This window comes from Rhinatrema bivittatum, chromosome 6 (assembly GCF_901001135.1).
Source record: "Rhinatrema bivittatum chromosome 6, aRhiBiv1.1, whole genome shotgun sequence".
NCBI lineage: Eukaryota > Metazoa > Chordata > Amphibia > Gymnophiona > Rhinatrematidae > Rhinatrema > Rhinatrema bivittatum.
In genome coordinates, this window is record NC_042620.1 from 162,800,748 (window position 1) to 162,819,740 (window position 18,993).

Here is an 18,993-nt window from a genome sequence, read left to right on the forward strand (position 1 = left end):
CTGGGGACCCCCCCAGCCAGTCGGGTTTTCAGGATATCCACAATGAATATGCATGAGAGAAAATTTGCATGTTATGGAGGCAGTGTATGCAAATTTTCTCTCATGCATATTCATTGTGGATATCTTGAAAACCCGACTGGCTGGGGGGGTCCCCAGGACAGGGTTGAGAACCACTGCCCTAGTGTAACATCAGGATGCTGAGCCTCAGGAGGTGGTTCTAAGAGTATGGTGGTTTGCCACTGGCAGTTCACCTCCTAAGAAGCAAATCCAAAGGGAAGAAGTGTGGATGGAGGTAGCTTGGATGGTGCCTTCCAGGACTGTCCTTTGCCTACTAGATTAGTTATTTTCCTTGTGGAGTGTTTATATAGGGGAGGGGCTGGGCAGGGTGTATGGAGATGTGGAGTGTGTGTATTGTCCGATCTAGAAGGAATCTATGATTAGGATCCCATTTATAGTGATACATTGAGGCTGACAAGGCCAGGAATACACAGTCAGAAATAAAGCTTTAATTTCCTCTATTCTTCTGTATAATTAAATAATGCAGAAACTGCTAAAGGCTGGACATGTGATAGGGAGCTATGAAGCAAGCACATAGAAATAAGTAAGAAGATAACCAGTTAGAACCAGTAGTTGTTTACTTCTTAAAAGACCATTAGGATTGCATAAGTTTAGCTGTACCTGTGATTAATGAATATCAGTGACAAGTGCAAGGTGTTGCACATAGGGAAAAATAACCCTTGCTGCAGTTACACGATGTTTGGTTCCATATTAGGAACTACCACCCAGGAAAAAGATCTAGGCATCATAGTGGATAATACTTTAAAATCGTTGGCTCAGTGTGCTGCAACAGTCAAAAAAGCAATCAGAATGTTAGGAATTATTAGGAAGGAAATGGTTAATAAAACGGAAAATGTCATAATGCCTCTGTATCGCTCCATGGTGAGACTGCACCTTGAATACTTGTACAATTCTGGTTGCCGCATCTCAAAAAAGATATAGTTGCGATGGAGAAGGTACAGAGAAGGGCAACCAAAATGATAAAGGGGATGGAACAGTTTCCCTGTGAGGAAAGGCTGAAGAGGTTAGGGCTGTTCTGCTTGGAGATGAGACGGCTGAGGGGCGATATGATAGAGGTCTTTAAGATCATGAGAGGTTTTGAATGAGTAGATGTGAATCGGTTATTTACACTTTCGGATAATAGAAGGACTAGGGGGCATTCCATGAAGTTAGCAAGTAGCACATTTAAGACTAATCGGAGAAATTTTGTTTTCATTCAACGCACAATTAAGCTCTGAAATTTGTTGCCAGAGGATGTGGTTAGTGCAGTTAGTGTAGCTGGGTTCAAAAAAGGTTTGGATAAGTTCTTGAAGAAGTCCATTAACTGCTATTAATCAAGTTTATTTAGGGAATGGCCTCTGCTATTAATTGCATCAGTAGCATGGAATCTTCTTGGTGTTTGGGTAATTGCCAGGTTCTTGTGGCCTGGTTTGGCCGCTGTTGGAAACAGGATGCTGGGCTTGATGGACCCTTGATCTGACCCAGCATGGCAATTTCTTATGTTCTTAAGTACTGCAGTTCTTCTTTTTGATAATCAATTAGTATAATGTCACATTTCTGCTTTTTCTAGAGATATATAAAGATAAATTAATTCATTATTAAGAGAATACTGGAGCTGACATTTTTATTGGATAATTCTCAATGTCTTAGCTTATATGTAAGAAAGCAGAAGTAAGAAAGTACATTTAAGTCTGAATTGTAAGTGTGAAGTCAGGCTTTGCTACCTGACTTTTTCTTGGCAGCAAGCCTCTGTGACACACATCTTAAATAAAAGAGAACTGATTTGACAGCTATGAGATGGACTGTCTGATTTGCATCTTTTTACAGTCTTATCAGGGGAAACAGGGACCTTACATCGTAACTCAGTTACATCAGTATGTACGTGTGGAAATGTGGGAATGATGGCTTTGAAGGGGCCTCTTTGTGCCATCCTTCACCAGCTGCTTCACTATTTTTCTTTGTATCTGGCTGCCTGTGTTGCTCTGCGTCACAATGCTGCAAGAGTGAGAGAAGGGGATGGCTTTTGGAATGGAGTCCTGCTCAACATTCTTCTGCCTCTGTTTCCCATAGGAAGCAATGGGGTTTATTTTTGGAGACTTGTTTCTCTGAATTTACTGACCCAATATTTCTGGTTTTCAAGCTCATCTGTATATTCACATTTTCTTCCTACATGTTGAATTTTGGTGTATTTTTGTCCCATTTTTCGAGAGCAATTGTACATATATGGATGGGTGAATGGAGAGATGCATTTGATTCATGAGAAGTTGCCATACTGGGTCATCAAGCCCAGCATCCTGTTTCCTTTTATATAATTCTTTCCAACATTCCATATGTTGGAAAGCATAACAAATATGGAAAACATACAGGGATATGATTTCAGGAATGCTTTCCAAAACAGATTTGTTGAATGGGTATATATGGAGGTAGAGAATAGGGTTTGGGTTGGTAGAATGTCATGTGTGTTAGGGGTAGGTGGGGTTGTGGGGGATATTGAAAGTGGGAAAAAAGATGTATCTGGGATAGGTAAATATGCTTGGGTGGGTAGGGATTTGTGGGTTGTGTTTTTTTTTATGAGGAATATGGCTGTGTCTGTGTATGCATAGTTAAAAGGTGTTTGTGTGGGAGGGGGGTTTGTACGAATGGAAAATTTGCAGGGATCTGCTTGGGTGGATAGGGGTAGTGGGGGTTTCTGAGTAGAACAATTGTGGGTGAGTAGGGAAGCTGTGGCCTCTGTTCTTTTGAGGGGTTTGAAATGTGGGTGTCGGTGGTGTAGGTGGGTGGATGTGTGTGGAGAGTCTGTGAAATGAGAAGTGGGAGGTAGGTAGCTTGAAAGGCACCTCTCCGCACAATCCTTCATCAGCTGTGTCAGTTATTTTTCCTGTCTTTGGGGGTCATTTACTAAGCATTTTTTCCATTGTCACAAAATGGGAGAAAACCTTTAGTAAATGATCCCATTTGTGAGGCATATGTGTGTGTGTGTATGTGTGTGTGTGTGTGTGTGTGTGAGAGAGAGAGAGAGAGGCAAACAGCTAGACAGACAAGATAAAAAAGAGAGAGACTTTGGAGAGATGCATTTGAAAGTGACTTTTGGTGCCATTGCTCACCAGATGCTTCAGTTATTTTTCCCTGCCTCTGTCTGCCTGTGCAGCTGTATGCCAAAGTGCAGGGAGGACTGTGGGACTTGTGCAGTGGTCAGCATTCTACAGCTTCTGTTTCCCATAGAAAGAACTGAGAATTTTTTTGAATGCTCTGTTCTCTCTTAAAATAACTGTCCTGGTATATCTGGTTTTCAAACTTATCTGATATATTAAGATTTTCTTCCAAATTTGGTGAATCATTCTCTCTTTTTGGATAGTTAGTTTGCCTACAGACAGGTGGATAGACAGACTGATGAATAGTGATTATTATATAACCCCTCCTTCTAATATCTCCCAGAGAAGGGGGCGCATCTGTGAGCTGTTGGGTCATAGTACAATCCATGGAGCTTCCTAGGGTTCTTCTGGCAGGGAAATAGCATTGCTATAGGGCTGTTAGGTCTATTGTGACACTCCAGTAATCTTGAAAAAATAACAATCCATACCTGAAGTTGTTGCTCCAACTGAATAGTTAACTTGTGTATAACATGGTGAATAGTCATACACTGACAGAAAATATGCTTTCTTCTGGCGATATCCATAGAGCACATTATAATACATCATAGCACAGATCAAATACAGGTAGAGACCTTCCTTGACTCACTTCAAGCTATTCCAGGGATCTTTTCTTAACATCCTTGGATTCCCCTTTGTATCTGAATCTCCTTTATTCCAAACTGTGTGACTTTCATTCTCTCTTGATGCAGGAGCAGAGAGTACTCATCACTTTCCTTCCTGGATATTTTCTCCTCTCTCCTAGAACATTCTGAGCTTCTGCTTTTATAACTCCTCAACTTCCAGAGCACCACCCATTGGGGTTTGCCTAAAGTACCTTTCCCTTCTACTACTCTTCTGTTAATATATGTGCCATCTAGTTGGGATATATAGTCACCTGGTAAGAAATAAATTGGGTCCCTTATAATTCTATATAATTCTTTCCAACATTCCATATGTCAGAAAGCAGAAAAAGAGAACAGAGGAGATAAAATCACCATATTATTGCAAGGAGAAAAGGAGAAAAGACACCTGGCAAGGAGCAAGGTTATTATTTACATCCTGAGCTAATGGGGCTGCCCTGTTGAAAGAAAACATTCTTTACATTCTGAAACTTAAAATGACATTTACATGGAAATTTGAGGAGGAACCAGGCCCTCAGCTGAAATGGAAACCCCAAGAAGCAAGACTCTGCATTTCCTCCTGTATGTACAAAGAAATCAGAAATATTGACATATTCCATTTACTAAACTGATAATATAATGCTTTTTTCTATCATTTTTATTTATTTTCTATTTATTGTTTACCTTTGTTGTCATGATATTTATTTATTTTACATTTTACTTTTCTAATCAGTTTGGTCCTCAAATCTTTTTCTGCTTTATTGTTATTGGTCTACTAACTCCCTTTGTAGGGTCTCCTGTCTATTTTCAATTTCTTTTCACTCCTGTCTTCTTTACTTCCTTCTCTATATTTCTCTCTGACTGATCTTTCCAGTCATTTAAATTTCTCTCTCTCTAACTCACTATAAAATCATAGCTAGGTTTTATCTTTCCATCTCCCCCTCCAGTTCTATCTGTTCCAAACCTATAGTTTTCCAATTCTCCCCTCTATTTCCTCCTCTCAGTCCTCTATCTTTGCCTTGTTGGGTTGTCCCCTTCGCCATCTCAGGCTATCTAGTTCTTTCACCCTTTAGCTCAACAGCTGTCTGCTTTCTTGCTCTCTGAAACCGCCTCCCCTCTCTTAACATTCAATACTCCTCCCCTTCCACTCTTGCCGCCTCCTTCTCTCATTCTCCTTCTAACCCTCTCCCTTTCTAGCCCTATCCCCTCCCCTCCCTATTACCTTCACCTTCCACACTCCCTTCCCATCTCCTTCCATTCTCCTTCCCTCACCTTCCAGTCTACCTCACAGTCAATCCTACCAACTCTCTCACCTTCCAATCCTTACCTTCCACACTCCTCTCCCTCCCCTGCCAACCTACCTCCTCTTTCAGCTTCCATAATACCCCAGTCATCTTTCACCACTTATCTTCCACATGTTCTCTCCCATTTCCCTCTCTTTCCATCACAATCCTCCCTTACCTTCTAATGCCCTCACCTTCCACATTCCCTCCCCTTCCATCCTTCCAATCTTCCTCCTCCCCCTCCCCTCCTTAATCTTTAAATCCCCTTATTTCCATCCCCCCTTTCCTGATCCTTCCTTCTTTCCCCTCTGCTTCCCCCTCCAATTCCCCCCCATACTTCTAGTCTTCTCTCTCCTCTCTTCTCCCTTACCTTCTTGTCTTCTCCACCCCCTCCCCCACAGTCCAAAAAGCAGAAGAGTGGAGCCAACAGAGGTGTTTCTAACTTTCTTTTCTTGCTTTTAGCTTCTCTCTCTTCTGCGCAGATGTGCTGTTTGAACCAAACCACACAAGAGTGAGATGAGTTGGCAGCTGGTGCTTCTAACTTCCTCCTCTTGTGCTACCAGCTCCAATCTCCTGTGCGCCAGGCCACATGATAGGTGGTGGTGGGGGGGGGTTGCAATTGCTGATTTTCAGCTCTGAAGTGTGGGCCATTTCAGAAGGGGGGCGCAGCAGCGATGGAAATAGCAAACATTCTTCAGCCCCATGGCCCATGAGGAAGCTGGCAGTACCTGCAGGCCAGCAATTACTCTTTGGGCATTCTTCTGCCCTATGGGCAGTATGAAAGAAGAGAGCCATCTCTTTGGCAGCTACATTGAGAGGGAGTGCTAGAACCCAGTGTGCCATACAAGTCGCACACCTCAAAAGCCAGCCATGGTCATCCCAATTTACCCCTTCCTCCAAGGATGGCCTTAATCACATAGATGATTGTCTGTTATTTAGAAAATATGCATTGCCTGCTAGTGTCCCCTTCCCAGCTTTGTAATCATTTATTTTGAATGGTACAGGGAAGGGGATGCTAGAAGACAGCACAGATTTATCTAAATGACAGGAAATCTTCTGTATGAGATATTGCACAACCTCTTAGTAAATAGAGCCCAATGTACAATATTTTAGATTTTGGTACTGCATTCATCTTACCTCAGAGGATGTTCCTTCTATCTCTACCTTTAGTTCATTCAGGAGCAACCTTAAAAAACGCACTCTTTTCCTTGCTCTTCCTGAGTACCCTAAATTTTCCATGGTTAAATATTCCCTCCTTTTCATGGTTGAAATACTTAACTGAATCTCCTTGGACTTCAGAGATAACATAAGTTTCACAGTCAGTATGCTGCCCTTGTGACACCATCACATACATCATTAGGATATGTTTTATTTTTTTAAATGTGAATTTCTTCACAGCCTTGTGGTCCTGACTCAGGCATCCCTGACCCAGGGATCCTGTGTCTGCAATCCTAGACCAGAGAATCTCAGATATTTTTAAAAATTATGTGCAGATGTGTAGCCATGAGTGGAACTGAGAGAGCTGTGGTCCCTCCATTTTGGACTCAGGCTCACCCAATTCAGACACCATGTGAGCTTCATGGAGTCAATTGAAAGAGGAGGTGGCGCATCGGTCTTGCAGCCATTGGAGCTAAAGAGACCATGGAAGTGTCCTCAGCTATGCAAGCTGATGCCAAAGACAAATAGGCAGGATCAGTATCAGTGCAACTTAGGTCAAAGAAGAACAGGCAACATCATCATCATCAGCAGTCACAAACTATAGGAGCTGAAAAGGGATAACTGGAAAACTTGAAGGACTCAGGGAAGGCATGTTAGGTTAAAAGAGAGATAGGATGGGGAAGAGAAGGGTTTGAGAGAGAGACTGAGAGATGACAAGTGTGGCATGTGGAATGAAAGAAAGAATACTAGGGATGTGGAGGGGAGTGAGATGAGGTAATGCTGGGAATGGGAGTTGAAAGAGGAAAACTGCTGGGGAGTTTAACAATCACAGTTAATCTTGTTCTTTTATCTGGCACAGGGTTGGAGTTAGATGGGAGGGATAAAGGATAAGCAAAATCCAGACCAATATGTATAGTGCCATCCCATGTTAACTTCTAGCCCTGCGCAAAAAAAGTTCTGGCTGCACCACTTATTTATTTCTTTTATTTAAAAGTATTTATTACCCATGCCCTCCAACATTCAAGGCAGGTTACAATAGTACATTCATAATTGAATAGACAAACATAAGAGTAATAAATAATATAAAGAATAAAAGACTTAAAACTGAATAACTTAAAAATAGATAAAAAGTAAAATAAGGTCAATAAAACATGAATTAAAGTGAGTAAGGTCAGTAGGATTGTGTCTCGCATAGGTCTGGGAAGGCTTGCTTAAAGAGATGGTATTTTAATGCTTTTTTAAATTCCTTATTATTGCTTAAAAGTCTGAGATCTTGAGGCATTGTGTTCCAAAGAATTGGGCCTGTGATGGAGAAGGCATGCTCACTCACAGTCATGACCAGTCTAGTGAATTTTGGGGAAGGAATCTGTAAGAGGAGTTGTCCATTTAGGCCTTTCACATGAACATAGCAGATATTTATGTCTTTCCAGTTTGCCTTACAATACTAGAGCAATGGTTTCATAAAATATTGGGTCCATGTGATAGATTAGTAATAGTTCCTACATAGGTAAAGGACATAAACTTTAAAAGCAGCATTTTCCCCCCTTGACTGAGAATAAAAGGGGTTAAGGAATCAAGATGGCTCCTGTTTAGGACTACATTTCCCAGCCACCCTTGCTGACATCCCTTGGCAGAGAGCCAGCAGGGATGAATCAATATTGAATGGAGCCAGTAGCACCTCATAGGCAGCTTACCCAGTATATAAGAAGGAGGCTTCTGCAATAGCAAGGACACCAGCAGTCAGTGAGATGGAGTGAGAAAGACTCTCACATCATCCACTAACCTCAGCTATTGAGGAAGACCCTGAGACTGACTTAACAAATCACCACTAAACGTTAAGTTAAAAGCCATAATTATAGAAATGGAGACTGTCTTAGTTTAATTGCTGCAGACTGACTTTAGGAAAAGCCAACATGATCTATGCACAAGTCTTGGCTAGACATTAAAGTAAAGGAGCAGGGAGATTAAGCCAGGCTGAGTAACATCGGGAAGCTTATGTATGTGGGATTTTTGGCTCCCTCAATAAGAATTATAGTGTTACTCTGTAGTCTTCTAAACTTTAAGTGAACAGAATGGTATAACCAGATTTTACAGGAAATTGTTTTAGCTGCAAAAAACCCTTCCTGATCTAGAAAGAAAGTGTTATAAAATTAAAACACATTCAGGTTTCCAAAAGTTGTTTCAACTCCCTAAAAGAATAATAGTTCATGGTAAGAAAAGTACTGACATTGTTCATGCTTCTTTCCTCTTGAGTAATTGTCTGCTAAAAGAAGCTTTGTTTGGTTCATAAGCACTGCTGCAGTGGCTTCAGCTGACAGGGGATTGCTAATGAATTGTTTCCTATGACAAACTTCATGTTTATTTCAAGAGTATTGGTCCAGAGTGCTTGGAATTAACAGGGTATGAGGGAGTATATAAGTAACTCCTTCAGAACACCTTAAAGGACTGGCCACAGCTATCTGGCCTGGTCCTCCTTAAAAGACAACCCAGCAAGGGATTCTGGGCCAGGGAGGATCCCTGCGGCCATGGATAAGAAGGCTGGGGAGGCCCCAGAGAGAAGGCAGGAAGCCAGCCTAAGCAAGGACTGCATATGTTTGGTTGTTGCAAGACTGCTGAGGTAAGCGGCCTCTATGCTGTACTTTGGTTTTTCATTTAAAGAGTGAGTTTGCATGGAACCAGTCAGAGTTTGGCCTCCTTTTTGTACTCCTTTTTGTTTCCCCATAATACTACAGTCCAGTTATCCTTGGTATCCTTGTGGAGACCATGGTGGAGGAACGTTTGGCTGGGTGGGATCCAACTGGAAGCAAGGCCATTTGAAAGGGAAGGGGACAATTCTGGATCAGGACCCTCCCTCTCCAATTCTCACCCACCCCCAAGTGCATTCTCTGATTTATAGACTGTTATTCCAATTAAAAGGGGCAAGGGGCAATTTTTTCACAATAAAAGTCAATTAGGGATCTAGATAAAACAAGGGAATAACTCTACCCTTTTAAATAGATTAACTGCTGTCCCTTTTTGCTGGTCATTGACAACTAACATAAAATGCATCTAATAAATTAAAAGGACTTTACATTAGATTAAGCATTCCTACTCCCTTAGCAATCTTAAATAACTAACAACACAATAATATTAAGATGCAGACAAAAGTTCAGCAGCGAGATAGGGGCTATTCATGTTTTGTACTGAGTGCCTCATGTATGACTAACTACTAGTTGATGAGAGACTGTGTGGATACACCCAATGCAAAAAGCTTCTGGCTCAAGAACAAGTCCGATCTTTGGAGACTTGATTAGCAGACCAAGAGATGCTGAGGCAGAGGAATATAGAGGAGGTCTTTTGGGACATAGTAGAATGGTCCCACTTCCAGTCTGGCAGACCCTGTGCCGCCTTAAAGAGTAAAGTCACCTAGAAAGAGAACATCGTGCTAGCATGGAAGGAAATTATCTTGTAGCTAGGATCTGCCCTCCAGATAATGCAGTATCCTCTTACACTGAGAATGTGTCTCCAGGGGCATGTGCCCAGAAAGGAAGGGAAAGGATTGTCATTGCAGCTGATAAGTCAATCATTAGGAATGTAGATATATGAGTGGCTGATGGTCACAAGGCTCACTTGGAAATTTATCTGCTTGGTGCAAAGGTGGTGGACCCCACATGCCATCTAGATTGGATTTTAAACAATGCTGTGTAGGAGGAAGCTGTCATGGTACATATGAGCTGCAATGACATAGAAAGGTGTGGGAGGGAAGCTATAGAAGCCAAATTTAGGCTCTTAGGTGGAAAGCTGAAATTCAGAGCCTCTAGGGCAGCATTCTCTGAAATGCTCCCTGTTCCATGGGCAGGATCACAGAGGTAGGCAGAGCTACAGAGTCTCAATGCATTGACAATGGTGCAAAGAAAAGAGCTTTAGTTTTATTAGAAACTCGGCAATTTTGGGGAAAAGGGAGTCTATTCTGAAAAGATGGGCTCCAGCTTAACCAGGGTGGAAACAGGCTGCTGGCAGGGCCAGCACATTCACTAGGCAAACTAGGCAGTTCCCTAGGGAGCCAACCATTAGGGGGTGGCAAAAAGCAGCCATGTGGGGCCGTGAGCAGAACCCATCCCACTCGTGACCAAGAGGAGAAGAGACTCAGTGGGCTGCAAGTGGAGCCCATGCCACCTGCAGCCAAGTGAAGCAGAGCCTTGGAGGGCCACAAGCAGAACCCATCCCGCTCGTGGTCAAAGATTTGTACCAGCAGGGCCACAGATGGAACCCATCCCGTCTACAGCAGAACAGAGAGAGAGGGGCTTGAGAATGGATGAAGACAGAAGAGATAGGCCCAGAAGAGCTGGGGACAGAGCCCATATGCCTGCAGTAGGAAGAAGAAGAAGAGACTAAGAGAGTCTGTGAGCCAGAGAGAGATTGGAGGGTGTGTGTGTGTGTGTATGTAGGTGAGGGTGCCTCTGTTGGTGTGTGTGTGTGTGTGTGTAGGTGAGGGTGCCTCTGTTGGTGTGTGTGTGTGTGTGTGTAAGATAGAGACAGGGAGTCTGAGTGAGGGAGTGAGAGTATATATGTGTGTGTGTGAGAAGGGGAGCCTGTGTAAGAGTGTGTGTGCCAGAGAGAGAGGGAGCCCGTGCAAAGGTGTGTGTATGTGTGCAAGAGACAGAGAGTGTCTTGGGTAATGGGGTGTATGAGAGAGAGAGAAACAGAGGGAAGATGAGTGTGTGTGTGTGTGAGAGAGAGAGAGTAATGGAGAGAGAGAGAGAACTTCTATGAGGGAATGTGTATATGAGTGAGAGAGAGAATGAAGGAGCTTATATGAGGGTGTGTATGAGTGAGAGAGATAGTATATGTACAAGAGAGCAATGGTGTTAGTGAGAAAGAGGGAGAGAGCCTGAGTGAGGGTGCTTGTGTGAATGAGACAAGGAACTTATGTGTGTGTGTGAGAGGGAGCTTATCTGAGTGAATGAAGGTGTGTGTATGTGAGGGAGAGTGGGTATGAGAGTGAAAAGCATACGTGTGTGGTAATGTGTCTGGTAGAGAGTACATGTGTTTGAGTGCCTGTGTGTGTTTGTGTGTCAGAGAGGATGAACATGTATAATTATGTCTGTGTATATGAGACACAAAGAAGAAACAACCCCCACTCCACAATTCATCAGCTAATCCATGACAATCTCAAGGCATATGGAAATCGAAGTTCCCAGGTATGGTGAGTGGTTCATTTTATATCCTTGTTAATTTTAATCATTGGATGTCAGTATTTAATGTGTGCACCATTTTTCAATTTTTATTTTGGAGTTGGAACATTTTGTTTTATTTTTCTTTGCTTTTAATTATTGGATCAAAATCATAGAGCATATAGAAAGACATGGTTTAATGGAACACAGTCAACATGGATTTATCCAAGGGAAGTCTTGCCTAACAAATCTGCTTCATTTTTTTGAAGGGGTTAATAAACATGTGGATAAAGGTGAACTGGTAGATGTAGTGTACTTGGATTTTCAGAAGGCGTTTGACAAAGTCTCTCATGAGAGGCTTCTAAGAAAACTAAAAAGTCATGGGATAGGAGGCGATGTCCTTTCATGGATTATAAACTGGTTAAAAGACAGGAAACAGAGAGTAGGATTAAATGGTCAATTTTCTCATTGGAAAAGGGTAAACAGAGATCTGTACTTGGACCGGTACTTTTCGATATATTTGTAAATGATCTGGAAAGGAATACGACAAGTGAGGTTATCAAATTTGCGGATGATACAAAATTATTCAGAATAGTTAAATCACAAGCAGATTGTGATACATTGCAGGAGGAACTTGCGAGACTGGAAGATTGGGCTTCCAAATGGCAGATGAAATTTAATGTGGCAAGTGCAAGGTGTTGCATATAGGGAAAAATAACCATTGCTGTAGTTATACATATTTGGAGCTACCACCCAGGAAAAGGTTCTAGGCATCACAATGGATAATACTTTGAAATTGTCGGCTCAGTGTCCTGCAGCAGTCAAAAAAGCAAACAGAATGTTAGAAATTATTAGAAAGGGAATTCTGTTTTATTAATAGAACATGTCATAATGCCTCTGTATCGCTCCATGTTGAGACTGCACCTTGAATAAGGTGTACAATTCTGGTCATTGCATCTCAAAAAAGATATAGTTGCGATGGAGAAGGTACAGAGAAGGGCAATCAAAATGATAAAGGGGATGAACAGCTCCCCTATGAGGAAAGGCTGAAGAGGTTAGGGCTGTTCAGCTTGGAGAAGAGATGGCCAGTACTTCCAGGCCCCGGCATCCCGCGGCGGTGGTCGCCGAGCCTTCTACTGCGAACCAGGCCTCACACTGGAGCTCGCCGTCTTCGGCGCTGCTGGCCACGCTCCTATGCGCGCTGACTGCCCGGCCTCTTGTAGGGCCAAGGGCGGGTCTTACCTCCGCGGCGTGCCCTGATTGATTCCCTGTTATAAGGAAGTTCCTGCCTGCACTTCTTTTCTTGACAATCGGGTCGGTTGCTAGATTGTCTCCAAGCTTGTACCTGTTCCTGTCTTGTTCCAAGTCTCGTTCCAGGATCCTTCTGTTCCAGTTCTGTTCCTGCTTCCGAGTTCTGGTATCCTCCTGTTCCTGTCTCTCTGGTACTGAACTTGGTTTGCTACTTGACCTGCCTGCTGCCTGCTTTCTTTTTTTTTTATATTTTCTTTATTTTAACTTTTCATTTCCTTTTACAAAGAAACAATAGTAATTTGGTACATTTTAAAAATCTTTAAAGTGGAAATCATTATTTTTACCAAATTTTAATTCATAGGTAAAACAAGTCAAATGAAAATATATATACTTATTGTTAATTCACATTATCTTTTCCATGTACCTCAAATATAAGTAATATAAGTAATATGGGATGACCAGAAATTTGAGCAAAATATTTGTGAAAATTTCTATTTCATAATGTAAATAATGCCGGAATGATATACAGCTTTATCTTTACATCGAGCCAACAGTGGGGTTACTCTGGTGGTGGCTCTCAACAAATACCCTTAACTGGTCTGGTTCGAAAAATATATATCTTTCATTTTGATACAGTAGACAACATTTACAAGGGTATTGAAGCTCATATTTTGCACCCATTTGTATCACAGCTGGTCTCATAGAGAGACATTTCTTTCTCCGTGTCTGCGTTTCTTTTACTAAATCTGGGTAGATCCATACCCTCTGACCTAGAAATAATACTTGCCGGTTTCTGAAAAATTGCTTCATAACATTGTTTCGATCTATCAAAAAGGCAAATGTTACCAGAAAGGGCTTCCGATGTATAATATTTTCTTCCTCCAACGAGGATTCAAGAATCTTAGAAATATCTAGGGGTAAAGAAGCCTGTGCTGGACCTTCTTGAGTAACAATATTTTCTTGCTTAGGTGGGGGAAGATAATAAATATTTGTTATTACTGGAAGTGTGGCCTCAGGTATTTTTAACACTTGCATCACGTATTTCTTAAATAGATCCAATGGTGATATATAATTCACCAATGGAAAATTCAAAACTCTCAGATTATGTATTCTCATTCCATTTTCTAAATTTTCCAATTTTTTACATTATATCATATCAGACCACTAAATTCTGTTGAACTTTTTCTACAGCAGATACTCTCTGACTTAAATCTTCTATTTTCAAGTTAAAAGATGTAATTAAATTGATATTTACCAATACTTGATTTTTAATTTCTAAAACCGCTTGAGATACTGATTGTAAAGAACTCTTGATTGATTTTAAAACAGTCCAAGAGCCTTCAGATGACGTATAGTCCATACAGCTTTTTTCTCTTCCAGCTCCCAAAGAGTTAAGTGAGGCCTTCTCCACATTCCCACTGCTGCCTCCTCCTTGGTTCTGTACCTGGTCTGATCTTATTTTAGACTCTGTAGATCTTAATATTTCTGGTGTGACACGATCATCTTTCTTCTCCTTACTCAGGGGGCTTCTCACTCCCAGAATTAGAAATTCCTTACTCTCTATTGAGAGCATTTGCCATTGCGCCTGGTCCGGTGCTCCCAGTATTTCACCCAGGAATCCTCCTTCCCGCGCCAGCCTCTCAGAATAAGGCGGGGCTGGTCTGCTCGGTTCGCCGGGACTAAGGGTGGTATCTAGAGGCAGGGGGTAAGTGCTTGCTCCAACACTACACCCCCAGCAGCTATATCTTGTGGCGTAAAAGCATTATCCACAGAAAAAAAAACCTCTCAATATTTGACTGCAGAGGGTCTGTAATGGGGGAACTGACAGTTATCCCGCGAAGTTTTGCCTTTCTTTTTGTATGAGGCATTGAAACAGATGTATTTTTATATAAGGATCAGTACGGCTATCAACTATGGTCAGACCACAAATGGAGGCATTTAGGTGAGAAAGGATTAGTAATTAATTTACTACATACCAGAGGTGGAGGTGTCTTACTACGTTCCGATTGTTGGAGGTTCTCAGACAAAGCCACGCGCCCCTTTGGAGCTCACGGCTTGGGCGACGTGCCGGCGGCAGTGCCGCACTGCTGGTTGGCCGGCTTTAAGGACCTCTCGCCGGTCCCTCCTCGATGATTTATTTATTTATTTATTTAAGGGTTTTTATATACCGCAGTACGTAAAGAGATACATCACCGCGGTTTACATTTAACAATAACTTAGCAACAGGCTTTACATTGACATTATTAATAGGTATTACATATACTAAAATCGATATAACAGTTTTGACAGAAAACAGGCTGGACAGACTGTGGACCATCCAATAATGTATAACATGCAATTAAAATATTGATGTAATTATTAAACCTTAAAAAAAAAACAACTAAATAGTATCTAATACAAAACAGGTTCTGAGAATGGATACAACTACTATATTGTACCGAGGATATTTCTGTTATTTAAAGCTAATTAATATCATAAGGGAAGGGGGGGCATGTAAGGTGAAGAAGGAGATTGAGGAGGGCATGTGGTTAGGGTGGGAAACAGGGCATGGGGAGAGGGTGGAGAATTGAATGGCATTTCAGTTAAACGGATATCATTGTGTGAATGATGTCACAACAAGTAAATGTGTGCAGAAGTCCCGTTGGGGCCAGTTGCTATTTCTCACCCCTGGATCAGCTTCTGCCGCAGATGTCTGGTCCCTCTCACCTCCACCTCGAGTTTGGAGCCGCTGGAGGGCCAGCTTTAAGGACCTCTTGCCGGTCCCTCCTCAATATCAAGAAAAAAAAGTCACATGTATGTCACAGTTTATCGGTTTACCCTCATAGATGGGCTGGTGTTCACTTCCCTCCTCAATGACATCACAACAAGGAAATGCGTGCAGAAGTCCTGTCGGGGCTAGTCACTGTTTCTCACCCCTGGATAAGCTTCTGCCGCTAATGTCGGGTCCCTCTCACCTCCACCTCCTGCTGCCTGCTTTCTGACTCCAGTCCATTCCTCGACCTGCCTGTCTGCTGCCTGCCTCCTGATTCCTGCCTGTTACTCGACTCGTCTGCCTGCTGCCTGCCTCCTGACCTCTGCCTGCTTGATCACGCCTCCAGATTCTGGCTTGTTCCTAGCCTTCTCATCTCCTGCGCTGTTCTGGTCCTCCTTGCTCCATCTGACCTCCACTCTTGAACCTGTCTCCTCCTGTCTGTGGGCATGCCGGATTTTCACTCTCTCAGGAGACCCTGCGAGGCCTACCTAAGTCCAAGCGGCCTGGGTCCCTATGGGCTCCTCCCGGGGGGACCTCGGGCTTCCAGTGGTGAAGCTCTCTCTAGCCTCTGTCTCCTTCCATGCTCCGCCCCCTGGGGGCAGTTGCCTTCTGGTCCCTACCAGGAAGCGTATCTCCACTTCCACAGGACAAGGGTCCACCCCTGAGCGCAACAGGCAGGCACCCTGTCAATGGGGGGAATCCCTGGAGCAGCTGACCCTCTGCTCTCGCGGCCGACCCACCACTTTCATTTTTTAATCGTGGCCCAATGCTACCAGCAGCAGGAGGCTGCCTCTCATCCCGGGCCCCAAATAAACTTTTAAAAAACATCAGGGCAACTCTCTTCAGGCCTTCCTTTCCCCACCAGCCATCGGGCTACCGCCTCATGGGCTTCACTAAGCCCACCAACAACTCGGCAAGCAAATAATTTATTTAGTTTTTTATTTACCCTTATTTGCATTGATTTCTTATTAGTCGCCTCCTACCACATAAAAGCTTTGGCTTGCTTGGCGCCTTTTTAATATTATTTAAATGCCATATGTGAGTCCTCTTACAGAAATGCTGCTAGTCTTTTGTGATAGCTTTATTTTCTACTGACTTCTAGATTATTCTAGATTATTGCTCATTTTTTCTCCTGTCTGACTACAACTTTTTTACTATGTTTCCTTTCAGATTATTGTCCCTCCCAACGCAGTTATTGCGAAACATGGCCCACATCCAGGGATTTATTTTTCTTGTTGAAGCCTCAAGTCAAGTCTCTTGAACTCTTACTATGACTTTTATTATCTGTTTTAATGTCATTTTAATCCTTTCTAAGGCACTGGCTGCTCAGAGGCAGCAAGAAAATGATGTCACTTTGACACCTGGCTGATGGCACTAATGATGTCACTTTGACACCTGGCTGATGGCACTAATGATGTCACTTTGACACCTGGCTGATGGCACTATTTTTAAAGCTACTAGATCCAGGGCAGGAGGGAGTGGGCTTTGCTTCTTCCTTTAAGGAATTTACAGGTCGACAAAAAAGAGGATAATTGGGGGCCAGGGTGGAAATTCCTTGGCCCCATCAGATTTTAATGGGGGGGGGGGGGGGGTAGGAGGATCATGAAGATCTTGGCTGGGCGTGGGCCCTGGTTTGGGTTCCATTTGTAGTGGGAATGGGGGGGGCAGAGGGACCCAGGGAGTTCTAGTTTGGAAAACCTGGGCCCCAGTTCAATTGTGGAAGGCAGAAAGGTGCTCCTAGGGCACAGGAGTCCCTTTTTTAAATAAAAAAAATCAGTTGCTTTTTTTATTTGTTTTGTATTATTTTGTAGTTTAATGGGGAGTTTTCAGTTTGGCAAATAAACCAAACCCCAAAACACATTAAATGAATCAAGAAGCCAAAAAAAGTTCCCAAATATAGAGTGGTGTATGTGTATGTGTATGTGATCAGGTTAAGCAATAAAGGTGAAGTACAAACAAAAGAATGTTTACAGTCTCCAAATTTAGTCTAGGGCTACACCCACTTCTCCTATCAAACACATGCACTCACAGCAACCTTAAACAGGCACTGCCTCACGCAGAGATTGAAACCCCTATTTCCTCATTCAAACTGAAGAATGCACACAGCCTTATTCAGAGACAAATTCACCCTGTTTCTTATACATACAAAAGTGAAGTTTATCTCTCTTTCTCTCTCTCTCTCCCACATGCACACAAAACTTAGAAAAATGTTCAGGTATTAACAATCTCTCTCATACATACACAATTTCTCTTCAGGTTGTTTTCCTTTCCAGGTACCTCTTCACCCTTATCTGTCCATCCAGATTCATATTCGTTTTCTCTCTCTTCCCATACCAATTTTACTCCTTCCTCCCCTGCAATGGACAGAGCTGAATGTCCCTTGGGTCAGTCCAAATATCTTGTTCACAACCTGAGAAAAAAACCTGCTGCCAAGGAATTTTCCTGAATACTCAGTCATTTATAACTTTGGGATGTGGTAGAATTAGCAGTGTGCTGTGAACTCAGTGAGTGAAGCTGCCCAAATTCATTGAGGGCAATTTCTAGTGACAGTACAACATGTGGACTATTCAGCACTGTGGACATGCCACTGAATATACCCGCCTATCTGCAAGTTAGTTGGATAAATGTTTGCGGTTAATTATAGAACTGCTTTTATGTAGTTCTAAAGTTAGCCACTTGAAGCCTAGATTTACCAAAATGCTATAAATATAGCAAAAATACATGATAAAAAAAGGGTGTGGTTAGGATAATTTCCAGCCTACCACATCGCAAAGGTAGGTAACGCACATCACGTTGCATCATCGCACAGCACATTGCATTATCATATGGCACATTGTGACATTGCACAGTGTGTTGTCTCAGCACACGATGCACTGCGTCAGCATGTGCCGCATCATTTTACGTAGTAAACATTGATTAGTGTGTGGTGTATTTTTTTTGCAGTTTATATATCCCGGATTCCTGCAGCTGCCTCTTTGAGGGTTTGTTAGACATGGAAGGGAGAAGAGAGGAGACTTGGTTAGTTGGATGGTGGGAGTGGGAGCTTTTTCTGATTTGATTACCTGAGTGTGTTGTCTGGTCTTCTGTTGCCATCTGTTTCCTTTTACTTTGGTCTTTTGTCTTCTTTGTTGGAGTGAAAGATTTTGTCTGTTAGTCCAGTTTGTTTGTCTGTCTTTTGGTGTTGAAGAGTTGTGGTGGACGAGTGGAAGAGCGAGGAGGAGTGGCATGAGTGGAGAGGTGAGGAGAAGTGGCATTGGTGGAAAAGTGGAGGAGTGAGGAGATATGATGGTAGTGGGAGTGAGGAAAATGGAGCATGAGAGGCATAGAGAGAAGTGAGGAGAGGCATGAGGAGATGAGGGGGAAGAGGAGAAAAGTAGGCGAGAGGATGAGGGCAGGAGTGCTAGGAGGAGGAGTAGGAGCAGGAGTAGGGACAGGGACAAGAGTACAGATAGGCAGGAGGGAAGGGATAGGAGGAGGTCGGAGGGGGATGGGGATAGGCAGGTGAGGATGGAGGGGAGGACGGCAAGCCAGGGATAGAAAGAGAGAGGGCAGAGGGGAAGGGAGTTTGCAGGACAGGAGGGGAGGAGG

General features: G+C 42.8%; 1 protein-coding gene across 1 annotated transcript in view; it reads right to left on the reverse strand.

Annotated features, from left to right (window-relative positions):
• LOC115093237 overlaps nt 1-6,347 on the reverse strand; it is a 96,256-nt gene extending 89,909 nt beyond the window's left edge. The window contains exon 1 of the mRNA XM_029604913.1: nt 6,229-6,347. Within this exon, the coding sequence (XP_029460773.1) occupies nt 6,229-6,330 (102 nt within the window). The 5' untranslated portion in view covers nt 6,331-6,347. The remainder of the gene's footprint in view (nt 1-6,228) is intronic.
• Nucleotides 6,348-18,993: the final 12,646 nt, after the last annotated feature.